Source organism: Oryx dammah, unplaced genomic scaffold (genome assembly GCF_014754425.2).
Source record: "Oryx dammah isolate SB20612 unplaced genomic scaffold, SCBI_Odam_1.1 HiC_scaffold_26, whole genome shotgun sequence".
Classification (NCBI taxonomy): Eukaryota; Metazoa; Chordata; class Mammalia; order Artiodactyla; family Bovidae; genus Oryx; species Oryx dammah.
Genome location: NW_024070210.1, coordinates 88142881 through 88162290, shown reverse-complemented (window position 1 = coordinate 88162290; position 19410 = coordinate 88142881). Strand labels below are relative to the sequence as shown.

General features: G+C 35.9%; 1 protein-coding gene across 9 annotated transcripts in view; it reads right to left on the bottom strand.

Annotated features, from left to right (window-relative positions):
• DENND4A (DENN domain containing 4A) overlaps positions 1-19410 on the bottom strand; it is a 112245-nt gene that overhangs the window by 72347 nt on the left and 20488 nt on the right. For 8 of the 9 annotated variants that reach the window (XM_040225828.1, XM_040225831.1, XM_040225836.1 and 5 more), the window contains exons 2-3: positions 10999-11075; positions 1282-1613 (exon numbers count right to left, since the gene is read on the bottom strand). In XM_040225828.1, the coding sequence (XP_040081762.1) occupies positions 1282-1592 (311 nt within the window). In that variant the 5' untranslated portion in view covers positions 1593-1613; positions 10999-11075. The remainder of the gene's footprint in view (positions 1-1281; positions 1614-10998; positions 11076-19410) is intronic. The other variant, XM_040225829.1, reaches the window with a different exon arrangement.

Below are 19410 nucleotides of genomic sequence, written 5' to 3'. Positions count from 1 at the left end.
AACTGTCAGTTACTCAAAAGGTTAAACATAGAATTATTGTATGACCCAGCAATTCCACTTCTCTAAGTATACACACAAGAGATATGAAAACGTACATCCATACAGAAATTTGTACATTAATACTCTCAAAAGTATCATTCATAACAGCCAAAAAGTGGAAACCATTCACATATCCATTGTCTGATGAATGCATAAATAAATTGTGGTAGACCCATAAGATGGAATATTATTCAGCTATATAAAAGAGTAAAGCACAGACACATATTACAACAGGGATAAACCTTGAAAACTTTATGCTAAGAGAAAGAATCAGCCACAAGATAATCATATGTAGTATGATTCTACTGACATAAAATGTCCACAATAGGCAAATCCACAGACACAGAAAGTTGACTAGTGGATTGTCTATAGGGAGAATTAGACAAACTATAATGAATATAGGTGGTATTTATTTGTAGGGACATGATAAAAATGTTCTAAAATTTATTGTGGTGATTCAACTCTATAAATAAACTAAAATTTACTGAATTGTACCATTTAAATGAGTGAATTGGATGGTGTAAACTGTAAATCAGTAAAGCTATTATTTAAAAATGAAACTACAAGGTCAATACAACAGCCTAAATAAAGCACTAGTTTATCCAAGACCCTTGTTTCATGCACACTGACTTAAACTCCCAACTATAAGGATCATTACAACTGATCCTTAAAAGCCATCTTTTTCTCGTATTTTAAAAATAATAAAGTATATGATCAGAATAATACACTGATTTCTGATATTTTTCTGTAAATGTTTTTCAAATTATCTCCCCTATTTTTAATAGAAAGAACTCAGACAAAAGTGCTAGAACAGAGACAATGAACAATGGAGAAGGAAACGGCATACCACTCCAGTATTCTTGCCTGGGAAATCCCATGGGTAGAGGAGCCTGGCAGGCTGCAGTACATGGAGTCACAAAAAGTCAGACACGACTTACCAACTAACATTAACACTTTAATGCCCAGGAAGGATTTTCTAGCTCCAAGTCACCCTTTGAGGAACTGTCTCATTTTGTAATGCTTTGTGTAAACATAAAGCCAATATTTTTTAAGACAACAACAACAAAAAAAGAGACACTAAAAAGATAAAAGGAGCACAGGAAAAGAAAACATGATTCTGGATATAAATGTGTCTATTTTAAATTAAGTATTTATTAATAAACAAGTTGAACAGTTAACTTCCAAATCTACAAGGCATATTATTTGAGTCAATAACAATAATTCTTTAAAAAAAATACTTACCCCAGATCCGTAAGTGGAGGCTTATCTCTTCCTCTTCTATAGCAAAGGAAAATCTGTGGCCCCACAAGACTTCCATTATTGAGATCAGCTGACAGCCCCGTTGGGGTAATATCAATACATGTGTAATCCCGTGGCACTTCCTCCCCAAGAGATTTAATAATAACTGAAACATCTGTGATAGGCTCTTTTGGTCTGGCTACTTTATGACAGGCATCATTGAAGTGAATTTCTTCTTCAAGAGGCTTTGAAACATCAGTTAATCCTGCTACAACAAAGTAGTCAGCAACACGAGGCCCCTTATCTTCAATCATCTTCCATTACAGAAGGTACATCTAAAAGGAAAGTAAAAGACCAGTATTTTCCTATAATAATTCAAATAAATATAAGTGGTTTGCACACAAATAAGGATAAAAACTAAAAAAAAGTGTACTACACCTCTGATAAAACACACTAGTATACATTTCACTGTCATATGTTAAAAGTATTTTTAAAGAAACGGGACTATATATAGCATTTGGAAAAGACCCTGATGCTGGGAAAGACTGAAGGCAAAGAAGAAGGCAGCAGAGGATGAGATGGTTAGACAGCATCACTGGCTCAATGGACATGAATTTGAGCAAACTAGGAGATAGTGGAGAAGCCTGGCATGCTGCAGTCCCTGGAGTCACAAAGAATTGGACAGGACTTAGCAAATGAACAACAACAATTTTATTATAAAAGGTATGGATGAATTTCCATTTTTGGCAATATGAAAGTTTAGATTACCTAAGTAGCCAACAACAAAAAAACACACACCCTTCTAAATGCATAGTGCTAGTCACTCAGTTGTGTCCGACTCTGCAACCCCATGAACTGCAGCCTGCCAGGCTCCTCTGTCCATGGAATTCTTCAGGCAATAATACTGAACTGGGTTGCCATTGCCTTCTCCAGGGGATCTTCCCAACCCAGGGATCAAGCCAGGTCTCCTGCATTGTAGGCAGATTCTTTACCGCCGGAGCCACCAGGGAAGCCCTAACTGCAGAGACCAGCTTCTAAAAATGTAAGGAAGGACTTCCCTGGTGATGCAGTGGGTAAGAACCTGCCTGCCAATGCAGGAGACATGGGTTCAACCCTGGTCTGGGAAGATTCCACGGGTCACAGAAAAACTGAGCCTGTGCGCCACAACTACTGAAGCCCACGCACCCTAGAGCCTGTGCTCGGCAACAAGAGAAGCCACAATGAGAAGCCGGTGCACCTCAACGCGGAGCAGCCCCCGTTCACTGCAATTACAGAAAGCCTGTGGGCAGCAACAAAGACTCAGTGCAACCAAAAATAAATAAAAATCTTAAAAAATAAAATAAAAAGTTTTTTTAATGTAAGGGAAAAACAAACAAACAAAAAAAGGAAAAAAAAAAAATGTCACGGCAATTCCCAGGGTCCCAAAACAGTAAGGAAACTGAAGGCCAGAATGCAATGTATAAGCTGATATTGGGTGGGAGAATTCTGCTGATCTCATCAGTAATCAAGGGGCCTGTGTTTTTAAAAGGCACAGGAGACAATGCATTGGGACCACATAAAATAGGGAATTAGAACTGAGACATTTGTATAAAGCCAAGAGCCTCAAAGGACTATATCCTCTGTTAAAGAGTGGATTTTAAAAATCCATTCACTGCTACAGGGAGATAATCAAGTTTGCTTCAATCTGGGCCCTACTTTGATGGGAGTAAAAAATCTCTTCTGAGAATGTATAACAAAAGGCCTACTCATACTTGGATTTGAGGTTTGACCTTAAGCCATCTGCATGGCCCCAGGAAAGTCCAAACTAAGTTATTAATAATAACTGTGTTCCTAGGCTAGTGATAATCCTGGGGGAGCAAATATAAAAAAGTTCTAGAGGGTACCTCCACACAGGCTTTCCACAGAGAAAGCCCCACTGAAGATGACCTCCTATTCTAAAATTACAAAACAAAAAAGAAAAATCCACCCTAAATGAGTTTTAGCAGACACAATAAATAAAAGAACTTCAAATAATAAAAGTAGGGCAGTAATTATAACACTAATACATGCTTGTAACAAATTCAAAGAAAAAATTACACAAAGTGAAATTCATCATGTATCAATATTCACAAACATTTAACAGCAAAATCTCCTTCAGTTGTTTAGTATCCCTTAAATCTTATTTGTTTTTTGAACGAGAAGACACCCCCTCTGTCAGTACTAATATAACAATTATAGGAAAACAGTTTAACCTAAAACAGAAAGTTCCCAACACGTGTCTCACGTTAGACTTAGTTTCAATAAATGCAAAGAAAGGATTTTATGGGCAAATAAATTAGATATATATACTATATGCCTCTTTTGTTTATTTATAATATATATGTAAAAATATTAAAGATGTCAATACCAAAATCAGGTTGTTTATATTCTTTGCAGCCAAAGTTGGAGAAGCTCTATACAGTCAGCAAAAACAAGACTGGGAGCTGACTATGGCTCAGATCATGAACTCCTTATTGCAAAATTCAGACTGAAATTGAAGAAAGTAGGGAAAACCACTAGACCATTCAAGTATGACCTAAATCAAATCCCTTACAGTTATACACTGGAAGGAACAAAGAAATTCAACGGATTAGATCTGACCGAGTGCCTGAAGAACTATGGACGGAGGTTTGTGACACTCTACAGGAGGCAGTGATCAAGACCATCCCCATGAAAAAGAAAGGCAAAATGGCTGTCTGAGGAGACCTTACAAATAGCTGAGGAAAGAAGAGAAGCTAAAGGCAAAGGAGAAAAGGAAAGATATCCTATTTGAATGCAGAGTTCCAAAGAATAGCCAGGAGAGATAAGAAAGTCTTCCTCAGTGATCAATGCAAAGAAATAGAGGAAAACAACAAAATGGGAATGACTAGAGATCTCCTCAAGAAAATTAGAGATACCAAGGGAACATTTCATGCAAAGATGGGCTCAATGAAGCACAGAAATGGTATGGACCTAACAGAAGCAGAGGATATTAAGAAAAGGTGGCAAAAATACACGGAAGAACTGTACAAAAAAGATCTTAATGACCCAGATAACCATGATGGTGTGATCACTCACCTAGAGCCAGACATCCTGGAATGCAAAGTGGGCCTTATGAAGAATCACTGCAAACAAGCTAGTGGATATGATGGAGTTCCAGTTGAGCTATTTCAAATCCTAAAAGACGATGCTGTTAAAGTACTGCACTCAATATGGCAGCAAATTTGGAAAACTCAGCAGTGGCCACGGGACTGGAAAAGGTGAATTTTCATTCCAATCCCAAAGAAAGGCAATGCCAAAGAATGCTCAAACTACCACACGATTGCATTCATCTCACACACTAGCAAAGTAATGCTCAAAATTCTCCAAGCCTTTAATAGTACATGAACCGTGAACGTCTAGATGTTCAAGTTGGATTTAGAAAAGGCAGAGGAACCAGAGATCAAATTGCCAACATCCACTGGATCATTGAAACAGCAAAAGAGTTCCAGAAAAACATCTACTTCTGCTTTACTGACTATGCCAAAGCCTTTGACTGTGTGGATCACAACAGACTATGGAAAATTCTTAAGGAGATGGGAATACCAGACTAGATGACCTGCCTCCTAAGAAATCTGTATGCAGGTCAAGAAGCAACAGTTAGAACTGGACATGGAACAACAGACTGGTTCCAAATCGGGACAGGAGTACGTCAAGGCTGCTTTGTCACCGTGCTTATTTAACTTATATGCAGAGTACATCATGCGAAATGCCAGGCTGGATGAAGCACAACCTGGAATCAAGATTGCCAGGAGAATTATCAATAACCTCAGATATGCAGATGACACCACCCTTATGGGAGAAAGTGAAGAACTAAAGACACTCTTGATCAAAGCGAAACAGGAGAGTGAAAAAGTTGGCTTAAAACTCAACATTCAGAAAATGAAGATCATGGCATCCGGTCCCATCAATTCATGGCAAATAGATGGGGAAACAATGGAAACAGTGACAGACTTTAATTTTGGGGGCTCCACAATCACTGCAGATGGTGACTGCAGCCATGAAGTTAAAAAACGCTTGCTCCTTGGAAGAAAAGCTATGACCAACCTAGACAGCATATTAAAAAGCAGACATTACTTTGCTGCCAAAGGTCCATCTAGTCAAAGCTCTGGTTTTTCCAGTAGCCATATATGGATGTGAGAGCTGGACTATAAAGAATGTTGAGCACAGAAGAATTGATGCTTTTGAATTGTGGTGTTGGAGAAGACTCTTGAGAGTCGCTTGGATTCCTAGGAGATCCAATCAGTCCATTGTAAAGAAAATCAGTCCTGAATATTCACTGAAAGGACTAATGCTGAAGCTGAAACTTCAATACTTTGGCCACCTGCTGCAAAGAACTGACTCATTTGTAAAGACCCTCATGCTGGGAAAGATTGAAGGCAGGAGGAGAAGGGGACAACAGAGGATGAGATGGTTGGATGGCATCATCGACCCAATGGACATGAGTCTAAGCACGAACCAGGAACTGGTGATAGACAAGGAGGCTTGGCACGCTGCAGTCCATGGGGTCGCAGAGAGTCAGACACGACTGAATGACTGAACTGAGCTGAAAAATATTAAATCCTCAGAAATTCTCTGATAAACGTGCCTGATTGATTTTGCTTTTATCCATGATTTCCCAAGTTTATTTGAACAATGAACCCCATTATCCAACTTAAAAACTAGAAGAAACCCTCAGAACATGCTTTAGAAAATGCTATTTAAAGTAAATAACCATTTTTGTATACTGTAAAATACCTAAGGGCAATAAATTCTCATATATTTGTGTATAAGTTATCACCATTTTCATCATAATCCCAAAACTCATTTAATTGTTTATATGGCTAATTTCATGGTTTTCAGAATTCATGTCACATATTTTGGAATTTATATCCATCGCTCAAATGTTCTCTGTAAATATTCTCACTACTTGCTTAGAAAACATGCCTAAAGAAGGACCAAATGTCCCTACTTGTTCTATTTAGGTATATATGGCTCCTGTGTAGCAATTTCCTGCCATATAAGATTTCTGCACAAAAGAAAGAGCTTAAACTTTCAGAAATCTCTCCCAGACTGACAGTAAAGAGAAAGTAATAACCTGTTCTCCTGACAAAACTCTGTTAAACACTACTACAGGTGTTCACCTGCCTATTACACGTGTTCTACAAAAAAAAAAAAAGCCAACAACACACACAGCTGACTAGCTCTCCATTTTTTTCATGTAGGAAAACAAAAACAGTTTTTTAAAGCACTTTTGTATTTAACTATTTTCATTAAATAGTCTTTGAAAATAATTCTTTAATGGCTATATTTTAATGAGCATAACATTATTGACCTGTTTCCTTACTGTTGATCATTTACTGTATCTACTTATTTTGCTAATATTTTAAAATGCTAAGATACATAACTTTGAACATAAACCTTTGGCTACAACTCATCATTTCTTCAGGATAAATTTATTAAAGTAGAACTTTTGGGTCAAATAGACATATACACTTACAGCTTCTATAAGCGTTCATTTGCTTTTATGTGGGCATGAATTTTAAATTAAAAGTTCTTGATACGCACGAGTCTTAAAGAATATCTCAGTAGAGCACTTTCCTTTCATCATAATGAAGAGATTAAATATTCTTTTTCCTAAACTCTTAACTTCACATTATTTAAACTAAAGTATACAGTTACTATTACATATAATAAAGTTTTATGTCTTGTTATGCAGAAAGAAGGGAAAGAGAATGGAAATAGTACTATGATGAAAACATATATATATTTAATAGGTTCTTCTGCAAACTACTACCTTAGCCATTGGAAATAAACATCCATTATACTATTAAGCAGATATTTGGGGAAAATTGTATGAAAACATTGTTTTTGTTATGTCTTCCTGGCTCACAAATTTTAATAATTTGATTTGATTCACAACTGAATATGGTAAATAACTACTAAAAGGGAACAAGTCAAAAGTTCTTCATCAATACATATAGGAGTAATCAGGAAGTTCGCTGGTGGTCCAGAGGCTAAGACCTGGAGCTAGCTCCCAATGCAGAGGGCCTTGGTTTAACCCCTGGTTGGGGAACGGAATCCCACATGCTGCAGCTGAAGGATATGCATGCCACAGCGAAGATCAAAGACCCAGCGTGCCACAGCCAGGACCTGGGGCAGCTAAATAATTTCTTTTAAATAAAGCAATCAATTTTAAAGTGGTGATAAAATTCTCTTTTATTAACAGAAAAGTAAATTGTATATCACTTCAGTTATCTTGTCTTTTACTCCATTTATTCATTTAGGTGTGGAGAGTGGTAAGGAAAGTAGGCAAAATATTTGAAGGCATTCTCTAATGACAAAGTATATAAAGTCAAGAGCATCGCTGGCAACATCCCATTTGACTTCTAGATCTCAATGTTCTTTAATTCACTCAAGAAGATTTTATAATACTGAAAATGCACCTCTACTTTTTTATTTTAAATCAATTGTTTATAAAGTAAGTTTGAGGTTTAGAAACTAGGGGTTAGATACTGTTACAAATTACAAGGCAAAGAAAATAATGAAAATCTTTAACACAGGGTAGTTATTTCCTAACAATTTCAATAAATCATGAGACTTCCATTGGAATGTGAAATTTACAATCCTCATAGAAAATAATAAACATATATGAAGATAAAATGCCTTATGTTGGTAAGAGCCAACAAAAGTTACTTGGAAAGAACATTTAAGGAAAGTATTCGTAGTCATGTACAAAACTTGGACTCTCAGTGTAGAATATCAGAGCAAAACCCCTAAACAAGGGGCATAAAATTTAGGAGGTAAATTTTTCTTTTTTATTTTTTTTGGAGGTAAACTTTTTAAAATTCATTTTGGGAACTGGGGGCCACACAAAATAAGGATTTGATGCAATAGTTCTCTACGTAATCATAGTAATGTAAACCCATGAAACTACTAAAGCTCGAGTGACAATACCACATCATTAAACAGTTATTGTTTTTTTAATTCTTCTTTGTTCAACATGATACATATAACTTAAAGAATTAGTTCATAATATGTTTACAGACATCTTTTTAAAATTTCACATCCCTACTTGGTGTATTTAATTTCAAATAACATCTATTTTCTTTGAGATTAGAAAACAAGAAGGATGTGCTCTCTATTCCTAAAAGGTTCATGAGAGTGAAATTGAGAAATCATTACAAGAAAGCTCTTGCCCATTTAGCAACTAATGGAGACTGACTTGCTTTTCTCCCTTTCAATCTCTGCCCAATCAATTCAGATTCTTGTTTATTTATTCTATCAATCCATTAAGTCAAGTAGTAAAGCATTTGCTATCTGGGCTAACTCTAAGGACAAGAAAAGGCAAGAGTGGAAATCAGAGGCAACGTTTTAAAGATACATGGAAGACAAAAATATCAGAACATAAATTTTGCAAAATTATAGACTTACTGAATTGGTAAAAGGAGCAAAGTCTTTCAGATAGGGCCTAATATAGACATAAACTCAAGATTATACATGAAAATGGCTGATAACACAATGGACCAGCTCAACGGCCCCTCACTCCAGTTCACTTAAATAAGCTGGAAGAAATTTTATTTAAAAAAAAATAAAACTTTTTTAAAAATTAAAAAAATTTCAAACTAAAAAAATTTTTTAATAAAAAAAAAACACTGTAATTTCACAGTTAAAATCCTAACCAAGCTCATCTTTTCCTACATTATCAAAACTGGAAACTATCATTCCCATCTTTTTCTAAACTTCATCTCTCATTGTTCTTCCAGCCAAGGCAATCTATCTATTGTCCTGCAAGTACACCTTTGCTCTTTCCCTTTGATGATACACTTACCTTTTTCTAGTTAATATATGTTCATCTTATTTTTCAAAACAGTTTAAACGTATGTGGAGTTTCATTTAAACTTTATGAATTATAAAAAACAGAAGAAAAAGAAATTCAATAATTCCATTCACAATAATAAATCTGGATTATATTTAACTAAGTTTCCTAGTTTTCTTTGAGCATAGAAACATCTTTCTAATCTTTATCACCCTCTCAGTCACTAAGTCGTATCCGACTCTTTGCAACCCTATGGACTATATAGCCCGGCAGGCTTCTCTGTCCACGGAATTTCCCAGGCAAGAATACTGGAGTGGGCTGCCATTTCCTTCTTCATGGGATCTTCCCCAACTAGAGACTGAACCCGTGTCTCCTGCATTGCAGGTGGATTCTTTACCTGCTGAGCCATCTGGAAGCCCTCATGCACAGTTATAATACAGAAGTATTTTTATTTTATTTATTTAATAAGTATTAGTCGGCTATAATCTTCATAATTATATTAAATGACCACATAATACTCCATTAAATAGAAATAGACACTATAATCAGTACCCAATACTTCCTCTCCCTGCTAGTGCCCAAAGTACGTAGGTAGGTGCTTAAAAAAATTTAAGTGAATAAATAGTTCACTTTACAAACTTCCCCAGGTATATAAACTTCCTAAATGTAATGTCTTTTTTCTATAATTCAGAGTCAATTTTCTGAACCTAGATTACCTTAAAGACTATAGCTATTGAATGTAGGATAAACACAGATAAACTAGATTTGAGTCTAACTTATCAGGGACTTGGGCAAAAGTAAAAATTTATTGAATAAGTAATTGATTCATTCATCCAGTGAATTTTTTATAAATAGTTTTAAAAATCTAACACTATTCTAAAGGTTGATGACAGTATCAATGAAAACTAGCGTATGCCTTCTTGCTTAGCTTTACCTTTCCATATCTCTCTATTCTTTTATTCTACCTCTAGTCATCTTTTCTCCTACCACATTTCCAGATTTCAATGGCTTGCCTTCACCCTGCCCAAAGTTTTTCTACCAGTTTCTCCCTAAGGCCCCAAGGAGAGAAGTGACTCCTACTTTGTTTTCCCTTTCCCCCAGGCTCCATGAAAATTGGCACAAGCTGCTTAGAAAATGGCATTCTAGGGAGATTTTGAAAGGAAAAAAATATCTTATTTGTATACCATAATTAACAGATTTACTTTTTTAAAAAAAAAAAAGGTTTAACCCACCCAAGCCAATTGACTTTTTAAAGGTAAATTTTAGTAACAAAAACTGATGGAGTATGTGGGGCAAAGTTCTTAAGCAAGGGGGCGCTTATTTGTCTTCTAGACTACTTTGAAACCACTTCCCCTCTCAATACCTATTTCCCAAGAAAACACCAATAGTTAAAAAAAAAAAAAAAAAAAACACTATGTAATTTGGCAGCTCCCTTTTGAAAGATTACCAATACGTAATTTATATATATTTTTTAAAGTTAGGATAAGAATAATAGACATTTAAAGGGGAAGAGATCTTTTCATTAGTGAAAGTCTTAACCCTTACTTTAGAGCCAAAGAAACTGAAGCACAAAAGGTAGCTTACTTAAGGATACCTAGTTAGCGGTAGAGCCTAGGCAAGCACTCAAGTCCCTTAATCTAGTGTTCTTTACACTTGGAGATGCTATTTCTAAGATGTTTCTAATAAACAGTGTTGAATTAATACTGACCCAGGGCACACCTGAAACATCTTTTTTTAACAAGTTATTTCATGTCACTTGTTACTTAAAATCATTACCTGGTGAATATAGGCCAAATTCTTATAAGAGATCTGATAAATTAACATTTCACTGTGTTTATATAGTGAACAGTTAATAAAAATAAATGTAAAAAAACAAAACTACTTACACATTACTGAAAGTCTCTCTGAAAATGATGCCAGATCTCAATTTGTGAATTCTGCAAGCCTCAGAGTTTGAGAAATACTGTATTAAAAAGAGTAAGAATTGAGCTCAAATTAATTCCAATCAAGTATTTTCCCCTAACATGCCTGTGTATACTTAAAAGTTCTGTTAATAATGATAATTTTCAAACAAAAAGACTGCATGTATTATTTTCATATGGTTAAGAGTCCATAAGTAATTTTCATATACCAGCTCTTCCAGAAAACACATTTCAGTCAAGAATAAATAACACTTAAAAAATAGATAAAGGGGACAAAGAGAGAGAGAGAAAAAAAAATAAGGGCAAAAAAGAGTAAATGTGTACAGAAACAAGAAGAAAAACATGTCGATTTCTGAGACATTAAGTGTAGTATCTCATTCCTAGAAGAAAAATACATGCACAAACACAAGAGGAAGAAACCACAGTTTTAACTAATACTGAATATCTAATAATAACAGGGAAATAGCAACAGCAGCAGACACCAGATTGACCTAACTTGGTGGATCTTTGGTGCATGTCTGGGAAATGGGAGAGATGTGGGGAAAGGGCTAAAATCAATTAAAGCAATTAAAGTGTCTTAGGATGGAAAAGTGGATAAAAAGACTGAATGCAAAATAACATTAAGTACAATCTTGCTACATTTTGAACTGCTAAAAATGATCGAGATAGATATGTATGTCTGAAAAAGTAGGACACCACTTCACCTCAGAGTCACTGAACATCTTCAGTCAGTAAATATGGAGTGGTGGCTCAGATGGTAAAGAATCCGCCTGCAATGCGGGAGACCTGGGTTCGATCCCTGGATTGGGAAGATCCCCTGGAGGAGGGCATGGCAACCCACTCCAGTATTCTTGCCTGGAGAATCCCCATGGACAGAGGAGCCTGGCGGGCTACATCTATGGGGTTGCAAAGAATCAAACACGACTGAGAGGCTAAGTACATTTATTTTTCAAATAATTCTAAAATCTAAGCCAATACAATTTTGTAAAGTAATTAGCCACCAATTAAAATAAATTAAAAAAAAGAAAAATCCAGTAATGATAAAAAATAATAAAATCTTATTGCGGACAGGCAGCAAAGAAACAATGTAAATACAAACCCACTGAAACAATTTTTAAGTTCAGCATCAGGTTATCACAAAAATGTTCTAGTTGAAATACTCGATGTATATGAAAAATATTGGAAAAATTTGAAAACTGCACCTCCTATTTTATTGGTAGAATATCAGGCTTGTTTGATGCAATTATAAATTATGAATGTAGTATATAATCAATTCCAAACAAATTTTCTGCACACTGAGTTTCCTTATATAGTAAGAACATTTTATGACAATGACTTCCACATACCTATGCTCCACTAAATATTTGTTACTAAACAAAGCATTTAATGTTGAAATTTTCAGATTAATTTACAGCAGCATTCACAATATGAAATGTTTCCTCTTTGACAGAAGAAATTTCTAAAACCTTTACTTTGATTCCATGAACTGTATGAAAAAACTGACCCATTATTAGAATTACCTGGTTTCCCATTACACAGAAGGTAAGACTGATTTGAAACTGGCATCACTTAAATGTTTACAAAGTTCTTCTGTTAATGGAGACAACACATCACCACTACTGCTTCACTTTCTGTACATGCATAAGAAAACTTGCAACAAAAAATGCACGAAATCTATTTAGGAGAGCATCCTTTGAAGTAAATGGAAAGTCATGCTTCTCAAAGTGCTTCCTGCAGCTACATATGTTCAATTATCTTTCAGCACATACTTCTTTAAATTGCTGTTATTTTTAATTGAACTTTTCACTTTGAAATAATTGTAGATTTACATTCAGTTGAAAAAAAAACAATAGAGATCTGGTATAATTTTTACCCAGTTTCTCCCAATGGTAACATCTTGAAAAATCACAGTATAATCATAGTGGGGACTCTGAATGATGCAATTCTATCTTATTCTGATATTCCCAATTTTACTTGTATTCAAGTGTGTATATGTGTGTATTTAGTTCTATATAATTTTATTAAATGTGCAGCTTCACGTACTTATCACCCAACTCAAGATACAGAACAGTTCCGTCCCAAGGATCCTTAGTGTTGCCCTTCTATCAGTACGCCCAGTTCCCTCCTGGCCTCCCCACACTGTTGATTTATCTGTGGAGTGGTATATTTTTACCAGAGAGCACACAGGGCCAATGAAAGGAAAAGAAAGTCTCTACAGCAATAACCCCTTACAAAATAGGCGGAGAAACAAACCAGAGAAAAAAGCATATACGTGTGCAAAGACTTACTGGTCACATTTACTCAGCCATCTGGAACATCACATTTGAATATAATTATGCAAACATAAATGCATAGGCATATACATACATGCAAAGATAGACACAGAGAGTGATCATCTACTAAGTCACAGTGACAATCAATCTCCTTGATTCTGAGATAAATTTTCCTATCATGAATCAATTCCAGACTAGAATCAAGTGGACAAATAAAATAATGCTACAGAACGACTGGGGCCTCCTGGGCGGCTCAGTGGTAAAGAATCTGCCTGCTAATGCAGGAGACATGGGTTCAATTCCTGAGTCAGGAAGATACTCTGGAGGAGGAAATGCCAACCCACTCCAGTATCCTAGCCTGGAAGATCCCACAGACAAAGGACCCTGGTGGGCTACAGCCCATAGGGTCACAAAGAGTCAGACACCATTGATCAACTGAGCACCTGAGCATGAGAACGCACAGAACGACTACAATGGGGATTCCTAGATGTGTAAGAAAATTTTTTAAATAAGAGTTTTTACTGTGTTCAGGGGTAAACCTGCCACGCTTCGCCCCCGCCCCCCGCCCCCTCACTGCCCAGAAATTAGATTTGAACTAAAGTAGCAGGGACTTCCTCAGTGATCCAGTGGTTAAGACTTTCTGCTTCCAATGCAGGGGGCACAGGTTTGATTCCTGGTTGGGAAACTTAAGATCTCACATTTCATGTGGCATGGCCACACACACACACACACACACACACACACACACAAGACTGTAAAACTAATGTTTAAAAATAAACAAAGTAGTTGGTATTCCCTTGAGAGTATAAATCTGGCGTGGAAAGAAGAGGAACAGATTGGAAATAACTTAGGGTTAATATGCAGATACCTCTTGTCTCTCCAGACAGACTATAAACAATTCAAAGGCAGAAGAAACCCTGTCTTTTATTTCTTTAGATTCCTCACATAAATTAAAGGGGTTATAAATAACATGGTAGATATATAAATATTTGTTAAATGAATGAGGTAAGCACAATAGAGGAAAAATGTGAAGGATAAGACACCACTGAATCATAGGATTTTAGAGTGAGGAGGGTACTTTCAATCCTTTTTATAAATGAAGAAATGGAGGCATAAACGTTAAACAGCTTGCCTAAAGACCACATACATCAGTTTATAACTCAACTCCCACGGCTTTAAATTTGGAGTTCTTCTATTCCATATTTCAATTAAAGAATGACAGAGAAGAAAGTAATTCCTGGGGGGAGCCCTGTATATTAATTCATGAATGCAGCTTTGATGAACCAAAAAAGTTAACAGGTAAGTGAGAAAAGTTAAACTAGCTGGGTGGGGTAAGAAATAGAATGGCAGGTAAGAAATAGAATGAATGACCAAGAATCAGGGAAAAGTGTGAAACAGAAAATGAAAGAAGATAAACAAAGAGAGATGGCAAGAAAAGTAACAAAAAAGATGAGTAAAAAAAAAAAAAAGTGCAGAAATGGGAAGGAGAAAAGTGAGAAATGGATAGAGAGGTATGAAGAGATGGTATCTGGGGAATTTTTAATGCTATTTATATGTTCAAGAATTTTTAAAAATATTCATTTATTTCTGGCTGCATCAGGTCTTCGCTGTCAGCACGCAGGATCTTCATGTGGGCTTCTCCCTTGTGATGTCCAGGCTCTGTAGCTGCAGCCTGTGGGCTTAGCTGCCACACAGCATGTGGGATCTTAGTTCCCCAAAAAGGGACCCAACCTACATCCCCTGCATTGACAGGTGGATTCTTAACCACTGGACCACTAGGGGAATCCCAAACATATTTCTTAAATAAGCGTGACGACCATCTCAGGAAACTAAATTAGGATATTAGGAAAATAATAAGGAATAATGAAGAACCAACTACAAATACTGGGTATTAAAAATAATAAATTTTAAATCAAGTTTAATAATGAAATGGATATAAATACAGTTGAATATTATATTTGATACAATAGGAAAAAATCAATATACTTGAAAATGAAATCAGTGAATAAATTATCAGAATAAGATATTAAGAAGGCATAAAGCAATTAAAAATATATATTATAAAAGTTTAAAAATATGGAGGTTTTAAAGAATAAGAGGAAAACCCACAGACAAAGGAAACATTTGCAAAAGATCTATCTGACATAGGACTCTTTCCCAAAATATATAAGGAACATTTGAAACTAAACAATAAGAAAATGAATCAACCAATTAAAAAATGGGCAAAAGGCCCGAACAGACACTTCACTAAAGACGACATACACGTGGCAAGTAAGCATCTGAAAAGATATTCAACATCGTATATCATTAGGAAAATGCAAAGTAAAAGAACAATAAAAAATCACCACACTCCTATTAAAATGGCCAAAATCTAGGACACTGACAGCACCAAATGATGGCAAGAATGTGGGGCAGCAGAAACTCACTCACCGCTGGTGAAAATGGAAGATAAATCATATAGTCACTCTGGGAGACAGTTTGGCAATTTCTTACCAAACTAAGCATACTCTTACCACATGATCCAGCAATCACACTTAGTATTTACCCAAATGACTTGAAAACGTGTAAACTCAAAAACCTGTATGTGATGTTTACACCAGCTTTATTCATAATTGCCACAGTTGAAAGGAACTAAAATGTCTTTCAGCAGGTGAATGGATTAAGTACTAGTACATCCAGACAATGGAATATTTTTCAGTTCTAAAATGAAATGAGCTATCAAACCATGAAAAGACATGGAAGAACCTTACTTCATATTACTAAGTGAAAAAAGCCAATCTAAAAAGGCTATGTGCTGTATAATTTCAACTATATGACATTCTGGAAAAGACAAAACTATGACAGTAAAACTTTTTACAAAACAGTGAAAAGATCACCAGTTGCCAGCAAGTTAGGAAGAAAGGATAAACAGCCTGAGCACAGAGGATTTTAAGGCAGTGAAACTATGCTGTATGATACTATAACGACACATACATGTTACTATACATTTGTTAAAACCCACGGAATGTACAACACAAACAGTGAACCCTACTGTAAACTATGAACTTTGGTGACAATGAGGTGTCAGTGTAGGGTCATGGGTTATAACAAGTGCATTGCTCCGGTGTGCTATGTTGATAGTGGGAAGAGCCGTATTTGTTGGTGGAAGGTGTACATAGACACTCTCTACAAGTTCTGCTCAATTTTGCTGTGTATCTAAGACTATTCTAAAAAATAAAGTATAATTAAAGGGAAGAAATAAAAGAATTAGTTGTGAAGAGTTAGTTGTGAACATATATGGAGGCTAGGAGAAACAGAGTCGATATCTAAATAATAGGACTTTCAGAAGGTAAGAAACAGAAATGAGGAATAATGAGAAATAATGACCAATAATTTCCAAAAATTAAAGATCTGTCAGTTTGATATATTATAAAAAATACCTAGACACTTTATAAAGAAATCTTAAAACATCTCAAAGAGAAAATTCTAAAAATTCCCTCCCCAAAAGTAGCTCACCTACAAGAAAAAAAAAAATTCTAGGTTTCTAATTATTGATAGTAATAATGTATGTAAATGGAGTATTTTTTAAATGTTGTAAAAATGAAATTGAATATATAACTACATGAAAGTGTGTCTGTCAGTCTTGTCTGACTTTGTGACCCCATATAACTAAACTATTATTTAAACACTAGGATGAAATAAAGACATTCTTAGGAATATAAGTACTCAGATGGTTTACCATGAAAACTGATAAACAAAAAAATAAAAATATCAGTTCAAATGTTATAAATCTAGGCAGCTTAGTAAGATATGGCAAGAAAGAGGGAGTAAATAACTTAAAGGGAACTTCCCTGGCAGTCTAGTGGTTAAGACTCAGTGCTCCCAATGTAGAGGGTGCTAGTTTGATCCCCAGTCTGGGAAGATTCCACGTGCCTCATGGTATGAAAAAAACCAAACCCAAAACTTAACTCTTGTTAAACAATGGAAGTGGGGAGAGAGAATGAAGGTAGAAAAAGAAGGAGAAAAAAAGTATACCATAATAATCTTGAATATTAAAAGACTTGAGAATGTTAACATGATGGGGACAGAGAGGGGGGCCTACTAAAATACATGCCTTATTTAGAGGTGAAGATACATATAATCAACAAGTTTTAAAATTTGACAAATATAAATATTGAACAGGACTTAGTGACTGAACAACAACAACCAACATAAATAAGAATCTAAGTAAAGGGTAACCACTAGAAGAATAAAAATAGAAAACATAATTTTCAAACTGGCACCAAAAAAATTATTTATCATCAGAAATTGGAAAACAGAAAGAAAAAAAATTAGGGTAAATAGAAAACACACAGTAAAATGGTAGGAGTGATTCCTGATGTAATAGTACAAGTTTAGCATACTAAAAATCTCTGAGAAAGCACACTTAGAAGTAACATGCCAATCTTCTTACTGATCCTTGAATAAATCAGGTGTGTTCCAGCCTCGGACCTTTTTATCCTTCCTGCTTTCTCTGCCTGGAATAGTCTTCCCAGATGCTAGCTGGTCAAATCTGTGTCTCCTGCTCTGGGAGGTGGATTCTTTACCACTGAGCCAACAGAGAAGCCCAGGATAGCGTGCTAAGTAAACATGTTAACTAGATATCTGTGGGGGAAAGGGAATGGCAGCAAAACGGAGGATAAAGGAAGATAAAGTGAAAACAGGACCCCAGACAGTCAAGGACAAGAGAGTACCATGTAGTCAGAAATATGATTAAATCAATTCTCTATACCTGAGGCTTCCTTGCCACACTTCCTCCCAAAGAGCTATTTAGCCACTGGTTTCAGCAAAACTTGGGCGGTACTGGTGGCTCAGATGGTAAAGAACCTCCCTGCAATGCAGGAAACCTGGGTTCCAACCCTGGAGAAGGGAATGACAACTCCCTTCAGTATTTGCGCCTGAAGAATTTGATGGACAGAGAAGCCTGATGGGCTATAGTCCATGGGGTCACAAAAAGTCAGACCCAACTGAGCGACTGACACTTTCAGTCTTTTTTTCCTAGCAAAACTCAAATCATTGTGACCTTGAGAAGACCCACTTCAGTAAAGTGATAGTAAGAAGAAAGCCCAACTAGAATGAGCTAAGTAAAGAATGGAGGAAGTATATACAAACCTTTGCAGGATATCTGATATAGAGGGAAGCAGGAAAGTGGTGTGGTAACTTCAGAAGACATGGAACCAATCACAAACTTTTCTAAAGAAATGAACAAAATTAAGGGGGTATGCCAAGAGCAGTCATCCAGCAGAGGTGGGAAATGGAGAAGAAGAAGAAAAAGATAACTGTAAAAGCCTTGAGAAAGTATGAGAAGATGGAGTTCAAAACAGAGGATCTAATCATAGAGACAAGGATTTCTCTACAAAAACAAACTTCCCATACAAATGTTTAGCAATGATTCTTCTGAATATGTGGGCTCTGGTAATGTGGGTTCTTAACTTTTTTTGGATATACCTCCTTGAGAATCTGATTAGTGCTATGGATCTTCTCTCTCTTAAAATACACATACTTATTTAGATAGATATTCAGATAAAACTTTACATACAACTTTAAGGGGGTCACTGAACCATGCTCTCCAAACTAATCCATAGAGAAGTTTGTTTGGGGTGGGGGTTTTTTGCTTTTAATTTTTAATTAAAGCATAACGAACATATAAAAAACTAGAACTGCAGGAAAGTGAACACAACAGTACCATCATATATACCTTTAAGAAACAGAACAGTAGCAGTAACTGGAAGTCCCAAATCCCCCTTCAGTCCTCCCAAAAAGAACCACTGTTTTGACTTCTAGCACTGAATTATTTTTGTCCGTTTCTGAACTTTATATAAATGGAAGGTGGAAGGATTCATACAGGATGTATTCTTTTGGTCCAGTTTTTTTCACTCTACACTGTTTTTGATATTCAGTCATATAGCAGTGGAGAAGGCAATGGCAACCCACTCCAGTACTCCTGCCTGGAAAATTCCATGGACGGAGGGGCCTGATAAGCTCCAGTCCATGGGGTCGCTAGGAGTCGGACACGACTGAGTGACTTCACTTTCACTTTTCACTTTCATGCACTGGAGAAGGAAATGGCAACCCACTCCAGTGT